The sequence below is a fragment of the Pristis pectinata genome, chromosome 30 (assembly GCF_009764475.1).
Source record: "Pristis pectinata isolate sPriPec2 chromosome 30, sPriPec2.1.pri, whole genome shotgun sequence".
NCBI lineage: Eukaryota > Metazoa > Chordata > Chondrichthyes > Rhinopristiformes > Pristidae > Pristis > Pristis pectinata.
Window position 1 is genome coordinate 17,187,604 of NC_067434.1, and position 26,592 is coordinate 17,214,195.

The window sequence follows — 26,592 nt, forward strand, 5'->3', positions numbered from 1 at the left end:
CAGCAGTCATCTGCAAAAGAAACAGTTAACATTTTGGGTCAGTGACCTTTGATGAAAGCTCTATGTTCTAATGAAAGGTCATCAATATGAAACATTAACTTATTTTTATCATTCCATAGATTCTACCTGATCAGAGTACAGCATTTTGTATTTTCATTTTGGGTACCAGAAATTCATCATGAGCAACGATGAGCATCACAACTCACAAATGTGCATGCACAGCATAGACACATATCCTGCGGCTTTACATTAATCTTGGAGTTGGGATAAAATCCAAAACTTGCCCATATAATCCTATAACATTGGTTTTTCTATTAAGGTCACACAAGGTGCCAGTTGAAAGTACCTTATGAAAATTGAAGGCCATGTTGACTTCCCCTATTACTTCTGTTGACAGCTGTTTGACCTCAAAAATTACTTTGTGCATAAGTGCTGACTGTTTCCAGCATTTTTTGTTTTATTCCCCTACTTTACAGTGCTCTGCAATCTTCAATAACTTTAAATATAATTAATAAATTAATATTACATTTAACAAAATAGCTGAAACATCTATTGACGGCACAACATGGTGGGCCGAAGGGCCTGTTTTGTGCTGTATGGTTCTATGGTTTTAATGAAGATAGAAAGTCTATTCTTTTTTGATTCCTCCATGGGGCTCTGAACATACAATATGACAAAACAAACTTAAAGACCAGCAGCAGCAATACAATTCCTTGGCAGTTCCTGGGCTCCTGCAGATTTTGATTAGTCTGAAACCACACAGCAAATAGTAAATGCAGGAAAATCTGGCTATGAAAGATCCCAGGTCATCTAACCGATATCCCCAAACCCAAGAGGACTAACATAGGATTCTCAAAAGATTTAATATTTCCATTGATCTTTCAAATATCTGTTGGTTTACATAGTGTTATCTCTAACAGTATATAAATAAAAAGCAGCATTTAGTTAACATTGATGGTGACAAAGAATCTCCAGAGGATAAAAAAAAATCACAATAACTATTTCTACTAATTAACACAGCTAAAAAGAAGCCACACAACTCATTACACTGGCAACCTGCCCAATTCTGAAGCAGCAAAGAAAAATTTTCATGGAGAACCAATTTTAAAAAGGAGCAAAGATAAAGAATTATGAAAATGCCAATATGATTTATTCATTGTTTGTGAGCAGCGTCCACAATAGCAGATGCTGAATCTAGCCATGAATTAGCATCCTCAATAATTAAATTATCAATAATTGTAGCAAACAGTGGAGAATAAGATTTATTTCAGGAACTCTGCTGTATCTCTGTATTAATTTCCAACTAGTCCTGTGAAATGAGCTAGAAATGGTAATCATTATGATGAATACAAAATTTGCATGACTAATAATATTACATAAATCAAGAACAAACTTTTAAGTCCAAGCCTATGTAAATACAGAGAGTCTATTTGTCTATTTTTATCCTTGTACTTTGGTTAGATTTAAAACATTATTTCAGGATCTGTGATTTCTGTCCCCAGTTATATTTTGTGGTAGAGAATGGCCAAGTCCACCTGAAATATTTGCAGACCACAGCCTGGTAATGCATAGAAAATGGATACAAGAATGCATGCAATACTGGCAGGGATGGTGGAAGCAAGACTGTGACAACACCCCCTACCATCACAATAATCATTTAAGAATAAACCTTCAAATTTTGACGAAGGCTAATGAAATACTAGCTCTTAATCTCTCCACAGGTATTGCATGATAGACAGTATTTTCAGCATTTTGTGGTATCTATTTTAGATCGTCTACAGTGGCTTGTTTTGTATTCTTCTTGGAGAGTTAACTAGAAAGGTATTCCATCTACAAGAAATTCCCAAAGGTTGCAATTTTCTACCTTCCAGAACTAAACACAATTGAAACTTGGACTCTCATTTCATGAGCTGTTAGCTCTCAACCAACAGTGATACATTCAGGAGGTAACATTATTCAGGTGAAGTTACATCTATTTTCTCTTTACTTGGATAGATAAGACAAGTCCTAGGCAGTTTCCTGTGTGCATTTCCACATTGCAGATATGCTAACTCTATAATAAAGATACATGACAGATTGAAAACAAATATTTATGTTGTCATTAACACCAGATAATTTAAGCTTTAAAAATAAGTTACTTCTGTCCTAAAGGCTAGTGAACCTGCAGAGCACCTCCTGATCCTCTCTACACAACGTTATTAATCAAAGCATAAACAGAAATTTTAAGAGGAGGAGCATAGACAGGGATTGGGAGCTGGGAGGGAGGCACACTCAAATATTATTATCCTTAAACATGGATTCTTGAATAAATGAACTTGATCAGTTGGCTGGTTTTTTTGCTTGTCTTAGACTTTTATATTATTGAGATGTGCTGAGTTACAAGGGCAGTAATTAATCCTGGTCTCTTCCTACTTGTACCCCAATAAACCAAAGTACTAGTTAATCATTACACCAATAACTCCAGAACTAACAAAATTCCAATAAATAAAGGAGATCTTATAAAACTGCTGACCATTAATGCAATCATGCAATATTAATCAATAGGTTTTATGAACCATGTTTTGTATTGAAGGTTTGGAATGAAGTATGCTTTAGAGATTCATTTGCTCAACTTATAGATGATCACAGGAGAGTTGTGCATCATGTGGAGTCAATACTTACTGGACAGAACAGTGGTGAGAAAAATGTAATCTGAGAATGAAATCAGTCCACACTCTCCTAGTGTGTAAAATATGCTGTCTTCATCAACAAACTTCTCTCGCCCATGGGTAAGCTTCTGCCAAAAGAAAAAGAAATAGAATGACTATACCTACTGAGAGATTGCTGGGCCATTAAATATAGATATGGTGTCAAACTGAATGAGATGCAAAGCAGAAGCAAAGAAAATAAGAAATGGGAATTAAGTTGATTGCAAAATTGTATACATATCATTATAATTGTGCAGAAGCCAAGATTAGTGAGAATACCATGCAAGAGCCACAGTATCAGACACACAATAAACACAGCAATGTTTAAAATAGGAAAGACTGATGCAGACAGATTTACATACATATATGCTGCAAAAAAATGTCACAGCTAAGTCCCAATGATCATTCTGAAAAGCAGATGAGGTTTCCCCATCAGGAAATTATAACACTGAAGGAGAACAGAAACACTGCTACAAATTAGAATTCAAAGCATTGGGACTTGACTTCCTTGTCCCTGTTCAAGGAATCAGTCAGCTCATGACAAATCCATGCTTCAATATATCTACTTCACTTTCTCCACATTCCTTAATATCCTTATTAAAAAAAACACTGGACTTGAAAATGTCACCTGATTTACACATTCATAGACTTCTGGACACAGGAAGATTTCCACAACTCTTTGCAAGGTAAAGGCACTTCCTGATTTCACTCCTATATGGCCTAGTTCTTTTATCATGTGACTTTGTTCTGGATCATCCTACCAGAAGAAATAGTTTCTGTATCTACTGCACTGAATCAAGTTATCACACTCAACTAAAGAAACCCTTAACCACCAAAACTTGAGCAAATGCAGATTACCCACATAATTTAATCCTTTAGACCAGGAGGATACAACATTTTCTTTAGTTAGCCATTTCACTCCACAATTATCTGTCCCTTTGATTTCTGCCTAATTCCTTCTTCCACAAACACAATCCTTTCCCCAACTCACTTCTTCAGAGATGTTTACTCTCTTCAATAGCAGGAAGAGACAGAGGAAAAGCCTATTCTACCATGCAAGGTGCAACCTTCTTCAAAAAGTACTTCTCTTCATCAAGACCAATCAGAAATTCTTATGGACCATAGTTCGCACATTCCTAGTTTAGATCTTAGTATCATTCTGGTGTCTCTATATTGCATCCTTTCTCTGGTTCAATGCCCTAAAGTGCACACGAAATCCAACAAAGTCTCTGCACGACTGATTTGTAATATTTGCTCCTTCATATATCAACCTTTTTAAAAACCAAATAATCAATCATTTTGATAACTTTGAGTGCAAATGGCAGCAAATAATTCCTGTAAGCAAACTATGTAAAAACAAATTGTTGGGATTAAACATTTATCCCTTGAATGCATGAACAGGGACTTGTACAGGATTCAAATTACACAATTTAGACAATGCTGCAGACTTACTGGAGTTAATAGATAAAGAATAATTTTGTATTCAAACCCAAATTGAACAAAGCACAAAAATGCTAAGCTTATTGCATTTTAAAATATACAAACAATGGAATACCATTTACAATTTCTGTCTTATAGAGTTAAGCATTTACTAACGAAATAATATGGTGTAATAAAAATATAGGCAAGAAATTATGAAAACATCAAGTCAAATAAATCTGCCATCTGTACAGATACAGCAACAAAATTGAGGCAATACCAAAAGTCACTACTTAAATTTTCTTTTAAAAGGAATAAAATTTTCATGTAAACCCAGACATGGCCTGTTCGCAGGTAATTGTGTGCTGATTTGCAGATATCTCAAACACTTTTTTGTAACTTTTAGTATCTACCTTCCTTCTTGTTTTTCACAGCTGTCCTGGCCACCAGGTACTGCTTCCAAGCCTGCCTTTTTGGATTTTAAGTTCTGCGTTGCCCCATGTGCTTTTTTTTGGTAAGTAAAGCTGTAGGCCCTAAAATGTGGTTTTGCATCAGAATCCTTTGTGGACACCTCCCATTATTCCATGTTGTTTTACCATGAACAATGAGCACCACTTATTGTGGATCATCTCATGCACATTGTGTGAAAGTTGGCCTTGCTTAAAACTTAGAAAATGTTACTCATTTGTCTCTTTAAACATTATCACATTATGATCACTAAATCTGGCTCACTACTATAAAATCAGGCAACATCTATGGAAAGAGAAATAGTTAATGTTTCAGGTCAGAGACCTTTATCAGAACATTTGGACCTGAAATGTTAAATGTTTCTCTTTCCAATGAAGCTGCCTAACCTGTTGAGTGTGTTCAACATTTTCTGTTTATATTTCCGATTTCCAGCATCTGCAGTTTTTTGATGCTCATTTTCTGGCTCATTACTAAATCTAATATGTCCCAATCTACACATTTTCTATTTCACAGTAAACCATCAAAGTGAACTAATAAGGATACACGGTTTATTGTTCTTTCTAGTACAAAGTACATGCTTTCACCATTGTTAACTTTGTTAGTGGTTCGTAAATCTCAAAAGCAGTGTATTATTACAGATACAAATCTGAATGATTGAAGACGATAGCCACACAGGTTCATCTCCAATGTACTACAGGTTGGAATGGTTTTGATTCTTGCAAGTTAAATATCTGAGGATGAAGCACAATTCAACCACAAGCAACTCTATTACGGTTATATATCATTGCAGACATCACCCACACTGATGCTATAATATACACCAGCAGAACAATACATCTTCAGTGCACATCATTTACTGAAAGCACTGCAGTTAATCACCTAGGCTATTCAAACAACACCTCCCAACTTCCCAAAGCCACAACTTCTATCACCAAGGACAAAGGCAAAGGGCACTTTAAGAACACCACTACTTGTAGACTCTCCTCACAGACCGTTCTAACCTGGTAAATCAGTACTGGACCCAATCCTGGAACTCATACCCAAAAATCTTGTAGAGGTCCAATCACCTGAAAGACTGCAGTGATTGAAGGTGATAGCTCATCACTTTTTAAAAGGGTAATTAAGATTAGCCAACACATGCTAATCTTTGCCAGCAATGCCCACGTCCCACAAATTAATTGATTCCTGTGCCATTAATCTTTTCAAACTGTGAAATAAAATCTGGTTTGCTACTTCTGCCAACTCCTTCAATGAACCTTCAAATTTTAAACATTCTTCCTTGATTTTCACACATCTCTCTCCAAATTTCCAGGAGCATCTTTACATTGCTTTGTTTTTTATTTCAGACAATATTTCACTGTTTAATTGCACTGATTATACAGGCAGAGGGTTGCCTCCATTATCTAAGAGTACAGCTGCAATGTTTATGCCATTAATAATAATGGAGAAGGTCAGTAACTAAATCCTGATGTTTCAGAAAACATGCAAAGGACTTGAGTTTTACTACTGCAGTCTATGATTTAATACTGGCAGTTTACTAAATTGAAGATAGCATCGGCAGTACATTTACAATTTAGCCTCAAAATCAGACATCCACTGAATTTTGTATCTGAATTACTACCTGGAATTAAGAAAAAAAAGTAGAAGAGATGAGTACTGGATAGTCAGAATGAGCTGAATGGCCTGTTTCGGTAAGGTTCTATGACATTTCTGGATGTGAGCAGTGTGAGATCCCCAAGAGGACTGAACGCTTGCAATCTACAAAGCATGGACTCCAAGATCCTTTCTGTAATTCATGTTCAATCAGCTTTATCAGAGCTTTTTTTACACTTAATCTTCTGAGTGAAAGTTCTGCTTAAATATTCCCTAATACCCAAATCAAACTTAAAAATCAAATCATGCATTTCTACAACTGAACCTAGTCACTGCATCCCCTTTTCTACTCCCAAAAGCAAAAGTACAATAAAATAAAATCTCAGTATGCACATTCTTATCAGCCTTACTTAACCAGATATTTTTGAAGGATTGAACTATCACAGAGGTATACACAATCTTCCAGGGAGAAGCTATTTCAAACTCTGATCTTTCTTACTGCATAACTTACAACAATGAACTGCTCAAGGCTTTTCCAGTAGCTCCTACCAAGAGTTTACGAATTACTTAGAACAAGATCCATGAACAATTTAAAATAAAATCACTTCTGGATGAGACTCTAAATGCTTCTCTCCAAGTCTGGTATTTTGATATATACAAAACAATCAGTAATAAATGGTAAATCCTTCAAAAATATCTGGTTAAGTAAGGGTTGTAAGAATACACATACTGAGATTTCCAAATATTTTATTGTACTTTGTTTTTGGGACGAAGAAGGGGAATGCAGTAATTAGGTTCAGCAGGAGAGAGGAACAGTTTGATTTTCAAGTTTGCTTTGGGTATCGGGGAATACTCAAGCAGAACTTTCCCTCAGAAGAAAAAGTGTAATATTCAAAGGAGGAGACAAATAATATCTGAAATTACAAGGAGAGAGAAGAAGTTACTGCAAATGTGAGATACCAGGCTATTAGTTTCTACTTTTTCTCTCTCCCTCCTGATCATTTCAGATTTCTAGTTGCCTCCTATTTATACATACCCCAGACAAAACATGCGTCATTCACTTGCTGTCATCACCCTCTTTCAGCTGGCATCACCACCTACGTCATTCAACTTCCCCTGGACTCCACCCGATTGTCGTCATGGAATCAGAGTCATACCAGGCCCTTTGGCCCACTGTTGTCTCTGAATGCCCCCAAGAAACGTACACTTCTTTGCAAATTAAAAATACTTAATTATAATTTTTCACAGATCTGATGAATGGGGATCAACCTGAAACATGAACTCTGTTTCAATCTTCACAGATGTTACCAGATTTGCTAAGGTTTTCTCCCCACCATTTAAAAAAATTTCTCCTGCAGTATTTTGCTCTCAGCTTTTCACAGTAATTGGCCTTACTCAAAGAATACATGCAACAAAATCTCTCAGGTTTCTCTGCTTTTCAGAACACAAGTTGCTTGTTAACTGTGAGAAGCAATTCCAGAATTCTCTCAATTCATACTTATCTTCAACTTGAAACAGAAGCCACAGTTCCCCTCATTCACTCTATGCCCAGCAAAAACCAAGTTTGCTGTGAAATCCTTCAGTGAAACTAAGGGCAAATTGAATAAAAAGCTTGACAGATACTCTATAAAACCCAATTACAAAGAGCCTCTAATATCAACCAGAGCAAGAAAATGAAATTCTGGTTATTGCAACACCATTTTTTGCTTCAGGGAATAAAAGAGCTTTGTGGCCATTATACTTAACATGTCAGATACTCCTTCATCGATTTGGAGTTACAACTTACACCTGACCCAGATCAACAATGACTGCTCAATGGCTGAGCCAACAAATTTTGGCTAATCATACTCAGATTAACTGATGTCTTACTTCATTGCTGTTTTGTTGGAGGAGAGGCAAGATGGGGTTAAAATAAAGCGATATTCCCATGTTTAAAAATGACTTCCAGTGATGACCTGCACAAAATAATTCAACGTTTTGGCAGTTTACAAGCAACACGATAAATTTCTAGGTAAATGCAACTTACTTCCAGTCCTCATAATCAGTGTCTTCGATACAATCCTCCAACTGGGAGGAAAAAAAATGCACTAACATTCTCTATTGTGCACATTCATGTTGCTACAGATGGTGGTAATTACTATTCCCACTGAAAGAAAAATTAGGAGCAGCAAAAAAAAAGATTTCAATTTGCAAGATCAGTCTTTCCTGGTGTCTCAGGCACTTGCAACAAAGCATGCTGAGGGAGTCCAGTCAGAGAAACAAGAGATGTCCTGCAGAGGAGAGCACAGCAAAGACTCAGTGCATACTGGTTAATGCACATGCTCACACGCCTCATACCTGCCAGAAATCCTGATGAGGGAGTGTGATGAAGAGGGGGAAAAAATGGGTGCCCAGTTACATCACAATATAGAGTACACTACATCAAATGAATACAAGGAACTGTGCAGGCAGACAATAAGAACAATTAATGGATACATCAACAATAAGCCAATAGCTGCAGTTTGAATGGTTAGGCCTCCAGTCCTGTTAAGTTGACGTTAGCAATGTTAAACTTCAGCAGACCAAATATACAAGGACTTGTGAAATGTCAAAAGCATCACAATACAGCAAAACATCTTCATATTAGAATGCAGACAATAACATTTGCTAAAATAGTTGCAAATTAAAATGAGTTACCTGCAATATTCCTGCACAAAGCCATTTACAATAAAACACACCTGCAGAAATGACGCAGTGACATTGACAGTGTGCTTTATTTTAGATCTATATATTTTAAACAACTCCCTATTAAATGCTGTAGTGTCAAGTGCATTATATCCACAGAGAACTGTAATGTGCCTGCAGTATACCTGTAGATAAGCAACAGCCACATGGAAACTCAAACACCTCTGTACAAGGAAAAACATCCACAGTGAAACCATAAAATACCTGTAGGGAGTAAAATCAGCCATGGTAAAATTAGAGTACATCTGTAGAGAGCAACAATTGCCATAATGAAACTACAATATACCTGCAGTCAGCAAAAAAAGTGAAACTTCAGTATCTGAAGAAATAGAGCCAAGCTACATTAAGACTGGAGTATATAGAAGATAAGAACAAATAATAGTGACACTGCACACACCCAAAGATTAATGAGGTTCCAACACAAATACACAGACTGAATAGAGCCTTAAATGTAGATCACAATTGCCGGTGAGACAGCAAGAATCAATTATAACTGCAACTTTGTTCACAAAATTAATGTTGAATCAAAGTTTTTTTTCCCTCAAAAAAAGCAGGCATCAAGTCAAAATAGTTGAAAAGGAAACAGAAGGTACACCAGGAAGTAACATTCACGTGGCATCTAACTTTAAGAGTTTAAACCTTAAAGAGAACAACTTATGGAGGTATAGTTCCATCGTTTTATGACCCAAAAAAGAACGGATTAGAATTAAGAGTGAGAGCAATGACCTGTAATCTTACCAGCGAGGATGCTCAGTGCAGGAAGAGTATGTTGGATTGGCTATTTGGAGTGGAAAAAAAAGATATTTCCAAGGAGCACTGATAGGTGGGTGAGAAAAATAATTTATACTGGAAAGAAAAAGTGTAGTTGGTGGCGAAAGGGTCAGATTAGAAAGGTTTCTTTTAGCATCTCTGATATTGGGGGGGGGGGGGGAAGCAGGAGCAAGGACAGAGAGTGATACAAGGAGACCTTAGGTATGTTTTTTTCATGATCAGATCAATGTTCGAGTCTTGGACTGTTAAGCTTTATGAGAAGTTGCTGAGGTGAACAGAGTTATTTTGAATGAAGAGAAAACCGAGTTTTTGGACGGCAGTGTTATTAGAGTTAATCTGGAAGTGTTATTTGAAGTTGGTGAGATCAAGAGATGGGTTCTGGGTGCAATCAAATGTAAACATTTTTATTGCTGGGAGTTGTATATAAACTAGACTGGTACAAGTGGTATGCTCCTTGCACACTTCCAATATGCACACTATGCACATATGTGCATGGGAAAACTTTGATGTGTAGTTTCTAACTAATGATGTTCCTCAAAGAATCTTCAATTAACTTTAAACTAAAGTTATCAAAAATGTTTAAAGTTTGCAAAGGAAGTCTCAGAAAACATTAAGTGAACGATGCCAGTCAAAATTCACATGAGGATGTATGAAGTTGCATTTGTTTTTAAATGGAGGAAAAGAATTTCTTTTGCTCAAAATTACAGTAAACAACCAGCAGCTGCACACCAACATTGCAAGAACATTCTGCTTAAAAGAACATTACATATCAGGAAACAGAAGTTTCTCCATTTCTAATAACATGTCATTAGGGAGCAAACAGATATCTCAATGTTTATGCAATGAGCTGACCATATTAAAGGCCCTAAATACCATTCCAAGTCTCTTTTGAATTGACTGGTCTTACTTGGACGGTGTGGATGCTATTGGGGGGGGGGCGGTGAGGGGAAAACGGACTCAAGTCATGATTTATTGAGGATAATCTGTCCAAGGTTTCTGTTCCAGAATCAGTGGTCCCTGCAGGAATGATGGTCATCTTTCAAGAACAGTTCTGATTCTGCCATTGATGTCCCTTTGGTTGAACTGCCTACCCATGTATAAATAATCTGCAGTCAAGAGGGGCACAAATTCAATATTGGCAACAAGAGCTAGAAACCTGCAGCTCTGCAAGTTTCTGTACTACAATATTGACCATTTAGAGCAGGGGTTCACAATTCTTTTTCAGGTGATCCATTTTAACCAAATGATTCATCCACATAACCAGATAAAAACAAGTTTTCCAGTCTGTGGATTGGCATTTATTTAGAGCAGCAAATGTAGTATTCCATCCTTTAAACATCCCATGACCCATTAGAGGTACTTGGAATGCAAATTGCTGCTATTGCTCAGAAAACTACAGTTTTGGCAAAGAGTCCTCAGAAAGGGCAGCGGAATATTGCCGGGAATAGAAACTGGTTTCCTTGGCAGTTTTTTTTTAAATCCTGCCTTGGTGAGTAACAAATCAAGAAATTCATTACATGTAAGGAAAGTCCACAACCTTAGAGTAGAGTTGGATCATTTAATATTTGATTTTAGCACAAAATGATATCCCACCAATCCAGCTATTAACCTGTCATGTGGTCATTGGTTTGGAGACTTAGTCAAATCTCATCAAGTGAAATGATATGTTAGAACTTTTGAGAACTTCAATGTGATTATGGATAATGATGAGAAACAGATTTGAGACATGAGATTATATTGTCCTGCAAATTCATATGCTTTCAGCACTATCAATTGCCTTTTGGCAGTTTCAATTAGTCATGAAGTTGGGGTCCAAGACTTTCTTTTATGCATCTGCCTGAGCATAAAATTTGATATCATGAATGTAGCTGAATGGGGTCCGAGTTATATCAGGGCTACACAATCCAAGTGACATCTGTTACTGAATGGACCGGTTAATATGGAGGAATTTCAACTACTGGGGGAAAAAAAAGTTATTTAAAATGCACAGAAAATGCATTCATATCCTCACCAAGAACTGCAACTGATCACTGGGAGATTTCATCTGGTGTATATTGTACACAGATCTGGCACAACATATGGATTGAACATACAACATAAATTTTCCTTTGTGTTAGGTGGTTAGTATAGTGCCTTTGAAGCTGTTATTTGTTAAAAAATTTTCAGCCAATTACGTAGTAACAACTGCCTTATATACAACGTGACGTGACTTACCTTCCCATCACATCGTTTCACTATGAACTGGTCCAGACCCTGATCTGAAAAGGAGAGACACAATGTTACGATTAAATATCACAACGAAATCCTCTTAGTGCTTGCATTGACTTATTCATTCAAATGCTGGGCTAATCATATTACAGTTAACTTCCTTGGAGATATTTTCATTCTGATTGAAAATGTTTCAGTTTTTACAGAATACTGTCAAAAACAAAAAATTCTGTAACAAATTCCAACTCAGCAGATTTGCCAGGATACAATAAATGTCAGGATGTATAGTGCTAGATCTCATGGGCAGTGTTCATGTCATCTTTGATGATTCATTGCCACGTGCTGCACACTACCAAGGTTCTATTGCGTATTTTGAAACCAAAAAATCCAAATGTTAAAGCAAACTAAAATCCCAAGCTTTACTATTGCTTAAGGGAGCAAAGACAACGGCAGCCCTGTCTCAGAAGAATGGTGTGTGATGAGATGTAGATAGCACAAGTTTCCAAGACAGGATGGAGCAAATCAGAGGAAATTTCAATGTGCTGGTGAAAAGACAGCAAGGAACAGGGTGAGTTACAGACACAAAAGAACAAAAGATTTTCAAAAGTCGGAAATGTTTAATAAAAGCTTGAATACAACTCCACAACCAGAGATGATGTTTTGGTTAGTGCTTTTACAGCAGGCAAATTACACTCGTACAAATGCAATTCCTACATCATCCAGAGAATGAAACGGGTATCAGCTTACTGACATTCCCATTTTGTTTAACTCCTGGTGTAACCCCATTTAGGAAGCTACTGCATAAACCAAAACTAAACACACAATACCCCTTCTATGCCAAAGCATCACTTTCTGTAAAACTGATTTTACTACCAATAGTGCATCAAAAACAAGCACACAGTTCATATCTAACAGTCACAGAAAAATCAGCCTTATCCAATCAATCACAATCACATGTCCATAAAACACATGTTGAAATTGATGAATTGACAATGGTAAACAGTTGCAAAGTATGGCAGTGCAACTCTATATGGAAGCAAGATATAGTGACTGCTCAGTTAATGTCTGACTGCCTATAGGCAGAATTTAAATGAAAAAAGCAGAAATTAACCTATGACAGGAATCAAAGACATGGTAATGATCTGGACTGTTAATGAACAGAATCACCTTTGATCATTATCAGTACACTTGTAAACAAAGTTTACTTTATTTATTATTAGCTGCAAAAAAAAATGGCTACATGTATAATTTTCAATTGTTGGTCTTCTTCCACCGGAATTAAAAGTAGTCTAACAGAGCAATCATATGAACGTCACTTATCTGAAACCGCAGAGTTGTGGACACAGCTCAGCACATCACTGAAATCAGCCTCCCTTTCATGGACTCTGATGATACATCACGCTGCCTTGGTACAGTAACCAGCATAATCAAAGACCCCTCCCACCCCAGACATTCTCTCTTCTCCCCTTTCCATTCAGGCAGAAGATACAAAGTCCTGAAAGCACATACCACCAGACTCAAGGACAGCTTCTATCCCACTGTTATAAGACTATTGAATGGTTCCCTACTATGATAAGATGGACTCATGACCTCATAATCTACGTTGTTATGACCTTGCACCTTAATGTCTACCTGCACTGCACTTTCTCTGTAGATGTGACACTTTACTCTGCATTCTGTATTGTTTTATCTTGTACTACCTCAATGCACTGTGTAATGAATTGGTCCGTATGAACGGTATGCAAGACAAGTTTTTCCACTGTACCTCGGTAGAAGTGACAATGCTGAACCAATTCAATTATCTGCAAACTAACCCTCCAAGTTATTAACATGGAGTAACAGTACATCAGAAAGTCAGATTTTCGATGGCTGAGTGATAATATTTTCTATTTCATTATACCAAATAATTAGAATGTCACTTTCCAATGGCCAAGGGAAAATGTTTGAAAGGGGTCATTTCCAACAGCATGTTGTTGAAATTGGGCAAGTCATTACACTGCAGAAGAAAATATCTCCCCTCTTAAATAGGCCAAAGTAGCAAAAATACAGAGATCACAGACTTAATTCACATTTTTAAAAGTGAATGACAGGAAGAATATTACATTTAACTATTTAGGACGTGCTTAATCTTCTAGTGGGTACACTTGGTGGAGACAATAAGGAGCAAAACAGCCTATTTGGCCACAGATCCAATGCAGAGAGAGATATTTATACCTTTTTCATATCAACAGATAATAGCTCCTCTCTCCCTTCATTCCTATCTTACAGATGACCAAGTCAGCCATTGTTTCTTAAGTTAGCCCAATTATTAGTGTCAAGATTAGAATTTATTCTTGGACATCTTCAGACTGGACTAAAAAAGAAACATTTCCAATCATTTCATGAACTTATTGATCAATGTTAACTGAACTGCTATTTTCCTACTCACTCTCTGGCTGTTTTTCATTTGGTGTTATAGACCGAACAAAATCTTGGGGTGTCATGAACACTTCGGCGTCTCCATTCTCACTGATGATCTTCAGTGTTGCAAAGTATCGGAATATCTTATCTGGAGTAGAGTAAGCCCGAATTCGGTTCTCATATTCCATTACCTGAAAAAGAACAGAAGGTGAATTCTATCATAAATTTACAAAATCACTTATGGGAGGAAACTTTCTCATTTGCACCCAAAAGGTATAGAACTCCAACCAATGATTACAGAATAAATAAATAACTGGCGCTAATGCAGATTCATATAGAAGTTAATGGCCAATGTCTTGAATCTCAAATGACAAAAAAATACTTTGATATTAAATTGAGTAGCTTTTTCACAGCACTGCTGACACAAATATTTGTAACATATTACTTTGTTGGCATAATCAGATATTGATCCATTTATTTTAAAATATATAGATTACACATTGTTTCCCACACCAAAGCAACAGAAAAATCCAGCATTTATATGTGAATCTGATGGGTTAGTCACACTTCAAAATGTCGGAATAAGCAGTCATTTCATGCTGATCTTCTGCAAACATAAGCCTTACGTTTATAACCAGTCTTCCACATGCAAAACTTTTTCATCAGCTGTAATTACCCTATGGTTGAGCTCAAATAATTTAAAGTAAGAGTCTGTGACCACAAAGAACCTGACTGTGTTGAATGCCACCTGAACGACAGAACAATACATTGCACACTGCATTTATATTCTCTGATTTGCAAGCAACAGCATGAGAAATTCATTATAATGTGTCACGTTCCAAGGGAATTCTTTAAATATGCAGCAGATGACTTTGCAATTTGAATACAACTACCTTCTTTCGAAAAGGTAATTTTGAAAAGAAATGTAAAGGAATAATTAGCTACTGTCCCTTTTCCTCCCACAGTGCAACACATTCTGCCATTTGGAATTTGAAGAAACAAAACCATTACTTTTAAAAAGGAGAAATTATGAATGTTTTAACTTTTTTTTAAACCAAGGTTGACTCGGGCACTATTTCCACAAGATCAGAGAGGTCAGATTACCCTTCAGATTAGTTTATTGTCATAGACAGCAGGGTGCAATGAAATACGTTGCTCGCATGAAGTTCACAGAATAAACAGTATACATGTTAATAGTAAATACTGCAATAAATACAGCAACAAGTACAAACCAACAGAATGGTGTTAAGTACAAAAGAACAGTGCAAAGATAGTAGTGTAATCTGAAGTAGTGCAAAAAGAAATGCTAAAGTGACAATAACAGAATAACCAAGAGAGGTAGAATTAAGAGACTGAGAATGTGCCAGCATCACTGGGAAGGGGATGTGAAAGAGGTGATTGGTTCAGAAGCCTGATAGCAGTCTAAGAGAATGAATGGACGTTTATAAAATATTTTGATAGGATGAATAGAGGAAAGCTATCTCCTCTAATCAGCACATCAGTTACAGTAAACAACTTAAAATTGTCACTCAGTTTAAAAGGGAAATACTACTTTCCTTTGTACTGAATGCTTTGCAGTCAGTGGGGACAACTTAAAGAGATGCACTGAAGTTCGGTAATAATTCAGGTTATAAGTTGCTCAAAAATCACACCCAAATGACCCACATTTATTCTTTGATGTATGAGAGTTTTAGTCTTCACATCTGTTCTTCTTAGGCATCCCTTTAAGGTCAAGGATGATTTCCTTGCAGCTCAATTTGTGTTCCGAGGCCAACGTGGGACTGACAGACTCTGGAGAGGAGGTGCTTGTTGGAGCAGGCAGCTATGTAGCTTGGGAGATAGTACATTGATTCTGCATTTATGCTCTGGTTTTGCATGCTAATGAAGGGACGTTGTCCTGAACTTGCCATTCTGAAAGCTCTTTCCCAATTGTGGTCAGAGACCAGAGAGAACGAGTTGGTGGGAACCTTATAATCACTCCAAGGAGGCTTTGAGAAAATTCATGAATTGTTACTACTGTCTACCTAGTGCAACACACAAAAAGCTGGAGGAACTCAGCGGGTCGGGCAGCATCTATGGAGAAAAATGGACAGTCAACGTCTCAGGTCGAGACCCTTCATCAGGACTGGAAAGAAAGAGGGAAGATCGCTAATATAAAAAGGTGGGGGGAAAGGGGAAGAGCAAGATCTGGCAGGTGATGGGTGAATCCAGGTGAGGGGGGGGTGATAGGCAGATTGGGGAGGGGAGAGTGGGAAAGATGCAAGAAGCTGGGAGGTGATAGGTGGAAGTGACAAAGGGCTGTAGAAGATGATCTGACAGGAGAGGACAGTCGACCATGGAATAAAGGGAAGGAGGTGCGGAGGGGAACCAGAAGGAAGGAATGTGTGGGTGATGGGCAGATAGAGAGGCGGGGAGGGGAAAGAGAAGGGGTGATGGGGCTGGTGGGATAAAGGGGAAAAAAGGGGGAGTGGACAGAGGGGAGTGGTTACCAGAAGTTAGAGAAATCAAATGTTCATGCTGTCAGGTTGGAGGCTACCAAGGCAGAATATGAGGTGCTGTTCCTCTAATCTGTGTCTAGCCTCAACTTGGCGATAGACGAGGCCGTGGACAGACATGTCAGTGTGGGAATTGGAATGGAATTAAAATGGCCGGCCACCAGGAGATCCTGGCTGTTACGGTGAACGGAGCGAAGGTACTCGACAAAGCGATCCCCTGATCTGCATCGAGTCTCACTGATGTAGAGGAGACCGCACTGGGAGCACCGGATGCGATAAATGACACTGGTTGATTCACATGTGAAATGCTGCCTCACCTGGAAGGACTGTTTAGGGCCCTCAGTGGTGGTGAGGGAGGTGGTGTGGGGGCAAGTGTAGCACCTAGTGTGGTTGTAGGGATAAGTGCCTGGAGGGAGATTGGTGGGGAGTGATGAGCAGACAAGGGAGTCACGGAGTGAGTGATCCCTGCGGAAAGTGGAGAGGGGAAGTTGTGTCTGGTGGTGGGATCCCGTTGGAGATGGCGGAAGCTGTGGAGAATGGTACGTTGGGTGCATAGGTTTGTGGGGTGGTAGGTGAGGACAAGGGGAACTATCCATGTTATGTCTTGGGGGGGTGGGGGGAGGGTGAAGGCTGTATCGATAGAGTGGGGGGCGGGGTAAAACACATTTCCTGAAAATAAAGAGGACACCTTGGATGTCCTGGAGTGGAAAGCTTCATCGCAAGAACAGATACAGCAGAATGTAAAGCCTCATCATGAGAACAGATGAGGCGGCAGCCACCTAGACTGTCTACTTAGTAATCTCTTGTCATGATGGAGCTTGGAGAAGATTGGCGGTTTTCTGTCAGGAATATAATTGATAAGGACTGCCGATTGAAGCCAAATGGGTACAATGTGATAGTCACTTCATAACGTAATTTGGATCTTAAAAAACTAAGCAGTATTGTCATTAAAGAGGGAACTCAATAATAATTCATTTCTAAAATACAAGCAAAGATATACTAGATCTAATGAATGAATGAGAAGCCCAGTATTAATGACAACTTAAACCAATTTAGAGCATGGTTTTCTTGAAGAAAACAAATATAATATATACATCTTTTCTTCTGAACTATGCTTTCAGATATCAGTAATGATGGCATCAATTCAACACAAGATAGTCAATCCTGACATCTCTGGAGAGTTTGATAGTTTCCTGTTAATATGCAAATAGTGTTATCTTAGAAGTACAAAGCAAAACACCCAAAAGTGAAAACTCTACACTATGAGCCAAATTGTCATGGAAAAAAATTGCCAATGTTCATCACTCCCTGCCCATCATTATAACCAAAGCCACCAAGCATGCAAGCAAGCAAATGAAAGTATGACAGCCTGTGTCTGAGTGGGCAAACAGCCTCAATTCTGATGCTTTTGTATCAGTGACACACTAACCCTGACTGTCTAGACTTGTGTATAAAGAACAACTATCCGGGCCAAGCAAAAAATAACCTGATATCTGTACCAAAACCCAGAAAATAATAGCACCTTCCAAGCTGGAGGATGGAGGAGCATTTGGCCTACTGTGAATTTTCATGTCCCAAGTTTAGAGTGGTGACTACTTCTCATGGCATTTATACCCTGTGTATGTATGCCTATGACAATAAACTTGAATTTGACTGTACCAATTAGATATACCTTCCGATCTCTGAATCCTCTCCGCTTCTTTTTTTCATTTTGCCCATCCTCTTCCTGTGGCTTCACAGCCTCTCCGCCATCTTTTTGCTCTTCTGCCCCAGAGGAGCCAGTTCTGGGAACGTGCTTTACTGAAGCAGCACCTTCTGCGTGAACTCTGAGGAAAAGCAAAAAGAAAATGTTACACTATTGTTCAGCATCCAACTATACTAGTAACTTGTTTTTTTTGGATAGGCAACTATATAAGTACATTAAAAAGTTGTTTCATTTTCAAAGTTTCCTGCGAGCATTTACAATTTTGGGCTTTGTAGCAATTTTTAAAATCAGACAGCAAGGGTATCTTACCGAGGAAAATTCAAACAAAAATGTTAATACAATTTCTTGAACTTCCTTAAACTGACAGCAGTACGAGTTTTTTTTATAATTTGGTTCAGATAAATGCCAGTAAACGTAGAATCAGGTTCTTTGTAATGTTCCAACGTGTTTGTGGGTATACGCAAAACTAGTTCACTCTGCAAATGTAAATTACAGAAGTACACAGTGAACAGCAGACATTTTTTTACATCCTACTAGACCTGCAAATATTCTGAGATATTGCCACTGCTATACTGTAGGAAAAGGGAGAAGCTATTCTGGTGGAGCAATGAGATGAACAATTACTTCTTTTTCTTGCAGAACCGGATAAGAGAGGGGTTTTTTGGAATTGGTAGCATGATGTCTCTGAATTACAATTGTGAGCTTTTGGACTGCTAACACATTGAATTTTCTTTGGCATTTAATGTGAAAAATCCCATTTTATGAATGAAATCTTATCTTCGTTTTTTTTAATTTAAAAAAGACCTATCAACAAAATCTTTTAATTAAGCTAGGAGAAATCCAAAGTAAAATGCCTTCAAGTGAATATTTTTTAGATTTATTATCAAACACAAGAATACCAATGCTGTTTGGGAAATGCATCATCTACTAAAGGAAGATAGAACTATATACAAATGCATTCTACACGTCATGTTTCCTAATGAAAAGACTTCTATCACCTTTCAGTGGATTAGAATTTATAATCTTTCAGTGGACTGGAAGGAATAAATCACAGCAGTGTGGACAAAACAAACAGTAAATGACTCTAGAAAAATTTACTTCCATAACCGATGCCCTATTCCCACTTCCAACATCTATTAGATTAAGGACTTTGCAGTCACACAATAAATATTTGCAAGCCCTTTACCAACAAAATGTAAATTGTACTAGCAGCATCTCTAATTTGGAAAACATTTTTTAGAAAGAAAATGTAGCAACAGAAATAAATTGGATTTGCAACTTTTTTTTGCAGGAAGGTTTTGAGAACAAGCAAAAAGCAAAAGCAGATTGTTGGTGGGGATGAAGTAATTAAGTTGAATCATCCTGGATCTGACCAGCTGCCTAAATTCATCATCTGTGGTGCCAGGCTGCATTAACCAACTCTGGATATAGACTAAGCTGACATGCCATATCCATGGGTCATCCACATCCATGGGTCATCCACGAAGTGGAATGGGCAGCAAGTGAAACTTGGCTTCAGAAATCAAATCCTATTGCTCTACCACAGAATATCAGATTCCTCACCATCCGGGACATGCCCTCTTCTCATTACTACCACAGGAGCAAGACCCAGCCTCAACGATTCAGAAATTGCTTCTGCCATCAGATTCCTGAACGGTCCATGAACCCATAAACACTACCTCATTATTTCTTCTTTTTCTGCACTATTTATTTTGTAACTTGTAGTAGTTTTCTATCTTTTCATTGGACTGCTGCCGCAAAACAACACATTTCACATCTTAAGACAACAATAATAAATCTAATTCTGATCCTTTTGACAAGTCAGTGCTGTCAAAGGCCTTTGAGCTGTTTCAGCTGTCTCTGATGGTCAAATTGTTCAAGGAGAAAACATTTATTGTTAAACAAATTTAAATAAAACCTTGCTGTGTAGAAAATAACAACACTTTTAATATAGGAAAAACAAATCAAATCAAAGTCACCTATCAGCACTTACCTTTTGTTTTATTCACAGTGAGGAAACCCATTCAAATGCAAGGGGTGGGATAATGCTTCTTATTATAGCCATCCCTGGTGTAAAAAAAGGAGGGGTCAAATGCACTTTGCATGTAACGCCTCTCTTCAGTACATCTGTGTTCTGCCATTGGATTCAGTGGAAAACCCAGCAGTGGACCAGGAGGTCAGATGCATCAGCAAGTGACCTACAGCTTCTCTTGTTTCAAAAGCATAGATGTGGAAGTCTTCAGTGAGTGTCAGATGCCAATTCTCTATAAAACCGGTGGCTCAAGTACAAACCAATCCAATATTTACTGGTCTTCTTGTTTCATATTATGAAACAGTATGTTACACTGAAATTGATTCTCAAATAGAGACTAATGTTACAAGATCTGGCAATATAGCCTCAAGATTAATTCTGGGAACATCGTTTATAATGGTCCCCAAGATGCACAAAATCATTTGCAAAAGAAAGAGGATCTAATAATCAATTTTAAAATTAGAAAATTATTTGATGGGGCAGAAATAAGCAAACAGCTTCTACTTACAAGCCATTCAAAGCAAGAGGCTATGAATAAAAGAACACAAGAAAACAATAAAATAGGAGTAGGCCACCCGGCCCCTTAAGTCTGCCCCGCCATTCAATATGATCATGGCTGACCTACACTGGCCTCAACTCATCTTCTGCACCAGTTCCCCATAGTCTCTCAATTCCCCGATCTTTCAAATATGCATCAACCTCCCACAAGCAAGGTACCAGATGACTGGAGGGTGGCAAATGTGGTACCCATTTTCAAGAAGGGCAGCAGGGAAAAAGCCTGGCAATTCCTGACCCATAAGCCTAACATTAGCAGTAGGGAAGCTATCGGAAACAATTCTGAGGGACAGGATTAATGTGGAGAGGCAGGAACTGATCTCAGAGGTAGCCAGTACAGCTCTGTCAAGGGCAGATTTGATTGAATTTTTTGAGGAGGAAACAAAGTGTATGGATGAAGGCAGTGGAGTAAGTGTGGTTTACATGGACTTCATTAAGGCCTTTGACAAGGTCCATATTGGAGACTGGTACAAAAGGTTACAACCCATGGGATCCAGGCCAAGGTGGCAAATTGTATCCAAAATTGGCTTGGCAAATGGCGACAGGGGGTCACAGTAGAGGGCTAGTTTTGTGATTGGATGCCTGTGACTAGAGGCGTTCCATGGGGATCGATGCTGAGTTCCTTGCCGTTTGTAATATACATGAATGATTTGGATGTGGATGTCGGTGGATCAGTAAGTTCGCAGATGACACTAAGGTTGTGGAGTTGTTGACAGTGCGGAGGATGGTCTTAGGCTACAGGGCGAAATTGTTGTGTTGGTGAAATGGGCTGAGATATGGCAGATGGAGTTTAATCCAGATAAATGGGAGGTGATGCATTCTAGGAGAAATAATGAGGCTAGGACTTACATCATGCAAGGTCTCAAGGAGTATCGAGAAACAAAGGGTCCTTGGTATTCAACTCCAAGGTTCCTTGAAGATGGCAGCGCCAGTAGATAACATGGTCAAAGCGGCATATAGGATACTGGCCTTCATTAGTCGAGACACTGAATACAAGAGCAGGAAGGCTGTGCTTCAAATTTACAAAACTTTGCTCAGACCTTGGCTGGAGTAGTGCATGCAGTTCTGGTCACCACAATATAGGAGAGATGTGATAGTGCTGAAGAGGGTGCAGAGGAGATTCACGAGGACTTTGCATGGGATGGAGCATTTCAGTTATGAGGGGAAGCTAGAGTACGGGAGATTAAGACTGGATATGACTGAGGTATGTAAAATTATGAGGGTCATAGAAAGGGTAGACAGCAGGAAACTTTGCCCCATATAAAACATACAGGACAAAGATTTAGAGTAAGGGGTAAGAGATTTAGAGGAGATCTGAGGGAGACCTTTATTACCCAGAGAGTAGCCAGTACATGTAATGCACTGTCAGAGTTCTGGAAGCAGAGTCACTGACAATATTTAACACGAGTCTGGATGAGCACTTAAATTGCCTTGGCATAGAAGGCTAAGGGCCAAGTGCTAAAAGATGAGATTAATACAGATGGTTACCCACTGGTCAGCATTGATGCAGTGGCCCGAATGGCCAATTTCCATGCTGTATGATTCTAAATAGTTCTAATGATCTAATCTCCACAACTCTCCAGGGCAGAGAATACGAGAGACTCACTACCTTCTGCAAGGAATTTCTACAACCTTGGTTTTAAATGACTGGCCCCTTGTCTTTAACCTACGTCCCCTTGTTCAAGACTCTCCCACCAGTGAAAACACCTCAACATCTACACTGTGATGCCCTTTAGGATCTTATGTTTCAATAAGATCACCCCTCATTTTTCTAATCTCCAAATAATACAGACCCAACCTGTTTATCCTCTTGAGAGGACAATCCTCTAATCCCAGAAATAATCTTGGTCAATCTCCTTTGGATTGCATCTAATGTTACCATATTCTTGCTTATGTAAGGGGACCAAAGCTGTGTGCAGTACTCCAGCGGTGGCCTCACTAACACCCTGTACAATTGTAACAAAACTTCAGCATTTTCAAACTCCAACCCCTTTGCAATAATGACCACAATATCCTCATTGCAACTTGCCATTCGACCCATTTTTTTTTACATCAGCAAACTTGGATACCTTTCATTTCACTTCCTTTTCCAAGTTATTAAAATAAATAGTTAATAATCTAAGGCCAAGTACTGATTGCTGGAGTGGTCCACTAGTTACATCCTTCAACCTAAAAGAGACCCATTTATTCCAACTCTAATTTCACTCACTAATAAATCCAAGGGAATTCAAGAGTATTTTATTTTTTGGGTGTTGTGTCTGTGAAACTTGAAATGATTGAGGTAGCTACCACAATAATGAGAGGAGGAGCTAAGTAAATTTTGAAGAACAGAAGATATGTCTAGAAGGCAAAATGACGTGAAATAGAAAGCACCCCCATGTGAAGCATTAACATACACTTGAAATTAAAAAGCTGAATTAGGTAATAACGAATACCTATATACCCAAGAATGAGTCATTAAAAAAAACCATTGACCTTTCACCTTGTTATTGCTACATGTGGATGATCTTCCATCATAACAGGTCTGTTCTGAAAAACTGGAAAGGCTGGTTACTTGAAACTGTTGATTTCAATGTGAAATCCTGAAGGCTGTAATGTTCAAAGTCAAAGGTAAGATGCTGTTCCTCAAGCTTACAGTGTAAAGGCCAAAGATAGAGAGCGCGGAGTGGAAGTGGCGTGGAGAATTAAAGCGACAGGTGGATGGAAGCTCATGGTCATCCTCGCAGACTGAACAAAGCGTTACCCAAATCAGTCACTTAATTGGTGTTTGGTTTCTTAAATGTTTAGGAGAAAACTAACATTGGAGTCACAGAACACAAACTGCTGGACACAATAACATTAAATATCATTGTCAAGAGCATTCAGTTGTTGCATAGCCAAAATTACAATACAGCCAAACTCATTGAACAATAATACCAATTTTCTTGGTGCTATCCATACATATTTCAAAAACTGCACATCACTATTCCAGATATTAATCAATTTCGTGCAGCAAGAACCCCTGCAGTTTCCAAAGCACAAACACAAATTGAGGCCAGAGTGCAGTGGATAAAGTTACAGATCTTTCATCTCTGGTTTCATGACAAGGCTTGAGATATAGGTTGAATCTCCTCTGATGAGCACATGCTAAATTTGCATGTGAACAGCTTGATAAACTCAACTAGTTGAAGTTAGAAAATTACCAAATAAAATGCTTTGATTACACAAGACAATAGAAAAACTAGCCTGAGAAGTAATTTTGCTTTAGAACTTAAGAACATGCCCCAATATTTGAGTGGGTTTACTTCTGCTTTACATACGCAAATATAGTTCAGTAGAATTATAAACTTACAACTTAAGAAGTGGAGGTAATGAACTGGAGAGTGAACAACATCACAATTTAACTTCTTGTGAGAATTGAAGCATGAGTGTGCAATAAAGCCTTCCTGTTTACAGACTGGACAAAGGATTATGAGCTATTAGATATAATGCAAATTGATATATGCTATAAAATTATTGAATTTTACTTTCATTCATATTCTTGCTTCTATTATGTGCACCTAAACTGCATCAAGTTGACATGCTTGTCAGATATATGATACGTGCTTCGAGAGGGTAATGAATATTGTAACTGATATTTCTGTAAGACTGCAAACATCTCAGAACATCAATGTAGCAGCCTTCCAGAAAGATTGAACATGCCACTTGAACAATTATCAATGGTCAAATAAATCAGCTGGTATTTCATGCAGTAAAGCAAATTAAATAGGTGAAGAAATACTTGACTCACTTGTGGGTCTCCTGTGATTTGACATTTTCACAAGCATACAAGGCCATTATACTCTAGAATTCATTGAAAATATGTGCTTATAAAATTCTAAAACATACTTCCTAAACAAAAATTCAGTAGTTCCTGCGCTGGTAACTCTTGTTGACTTTTCGGCCAAGAAAGCACACCAATGCCTCTACTTCCTCAAAAGGCTAAGGAAATTCAGCATGTCCCTGATGACACTTACCAATTTGTACAGATGCACCATTGAAAACATCTTGTCTGGGTGCATCACAGCTTGATATGGCAACTGCTCTGCCCAAGACCACAAGAAATTGTAGAGTTGTGAATGTAGCCCAGTCCATCATGCAAACCAGCCTCCCCTCCACTGACTCCATCTACACTTACTGCTGCCTTGGGAAAACAGTCAACATAATCAAGGACCCCCACCCCAGTCATTTTCTCTTCTCCCTTCTCCAGTCAGGCAGAAGCTACAAAAGCATGAAAGCACGCATCACCTGACTCAAGGACAGCTTCTAACCTGCTGTTACAGACTCTTGAACAGATCTCTCAAACGTTAAATGATTTCTTGATCTCCCAATCTACCCCCATCACAGCAACTTGCACTTTTTGTTTACCTGCACTGCGCTTCCTCTGTAACTTCTACACTATATTCTGCATTTTGTTTTCTTTTTACTACCTCAATATACTTATGTATGGCAATGATTTGTCTGGATAGCAAGCAAAGTTTTTCATTGCATCTCAGCACACATGAAAATAATAATAAATCATACCAATCCAGAAATAATAGGAAAACAAGCCTACATGTAACAGATGTTGATGTCAATGACTTGAACCAAATTAAATACATCCCAATAATTAACTACATGACATTGCTTTATGATGACAGCAACTTTACGAAGCTTAAACCATCATTTACACTTCACACCAATATACCCATGTCACACTGCATCCCTTTTTAAAAACAATGTACAATGTTGTTTACCATCAGTGAATACATTTTCACGAGCTAATACAATTACAGAATTAACTCTGTCTCAGAATTTCTAATTCTGATTCTTGTGATGGTGGATTACCAAAGTCAAGTTTATTGTCATATGCAAAAGTACATGAATGCACAGGTGAAATGAAAAACTTACCTGCAACAGCATCACTGGCATATACCATCAGATACACAATATTCACAAGTAAAACATAAATTATACACAATTTTTACAAGAAACAAAAAAAAAGTCCACTGTAGTGGAAAGTGGTCATGGTGCTGCTATATTGAGGTAGTGATTAGAGTTGTACAGGTTGGTTCTAGGGCCAAATGGTTTAAGGGAAGTAGCTGCTCTTGAACCTGGTGGTGTGGGACTTCAGGCTTCTGTACCTCCTGCCCGACGGTAGCTGCGAGAAGATGGCATAGCCAGGGTAGTGGGGATCTTTGATGTTGCCTCCTTGAGGCAGCGCCTCATATAGATACTATCAATGGTGGGGACAGATGTGCCTGTGATGTGCTGGGCTGAGTCCACTACTCTCTGCAGCTTCTTGTGTTCCTGCACATTCGAATTGCCGTACCAGAACCTGATGCAGCCAGTCAGGATACTTCCAATTGTACATCTGTAGAAGTTTGTTAGAGAGTTCAGTGACATGCCAAACCTCCTTAATCTAAGAAAGTAAAGACGCTGGCATGCCTTCCTTGTAATTGCATCTATGTGCTGGGCCCAGGACAGGTCATCCGATATGTTAATGCCCAGGAATTTAAAGCTGCTGACCCTCTGCAC

At 38.3% G+C, this 26,592-nt stretch overlaps 1 protein-coding gene across 4 annotated transcripts in view; it reads right to left on the reverse strand.

The window, feature by feature from the left end:
- Positions 1-26,592, reverse strand: part of micu1 (mitochondrial calcium uptake 1) — a 94,666-nt gene that overhangs the window by 30,348 nt on the left and 37,726 nt on the right. For all 4 annotated transcript variants that reach the window (XM_052041309.1, XM_052041310.1, XM_052041311.1 and 1 more), the window contains 4 exons: positions 18,438-18,591; positions 14,299-14,461; positions 11,877-11,920; positions 2,662-2,776 (listed from right to left, as the gene is read on the reverse strand). In XM_052041309.1, the coding sequence (XP_051897269.1) occupies positions 2,662-2,776; positions 11,877-11,920; positions 14,299-14,461; positions 18,438-18,591 (476 nt within the window). The remainder of the gene's footprint in view (positions 1-2,661; positions 2,777-11,876; positions 11,921-14,298; positions 14,462-18,437; positions 18,592-26,592) is intronic.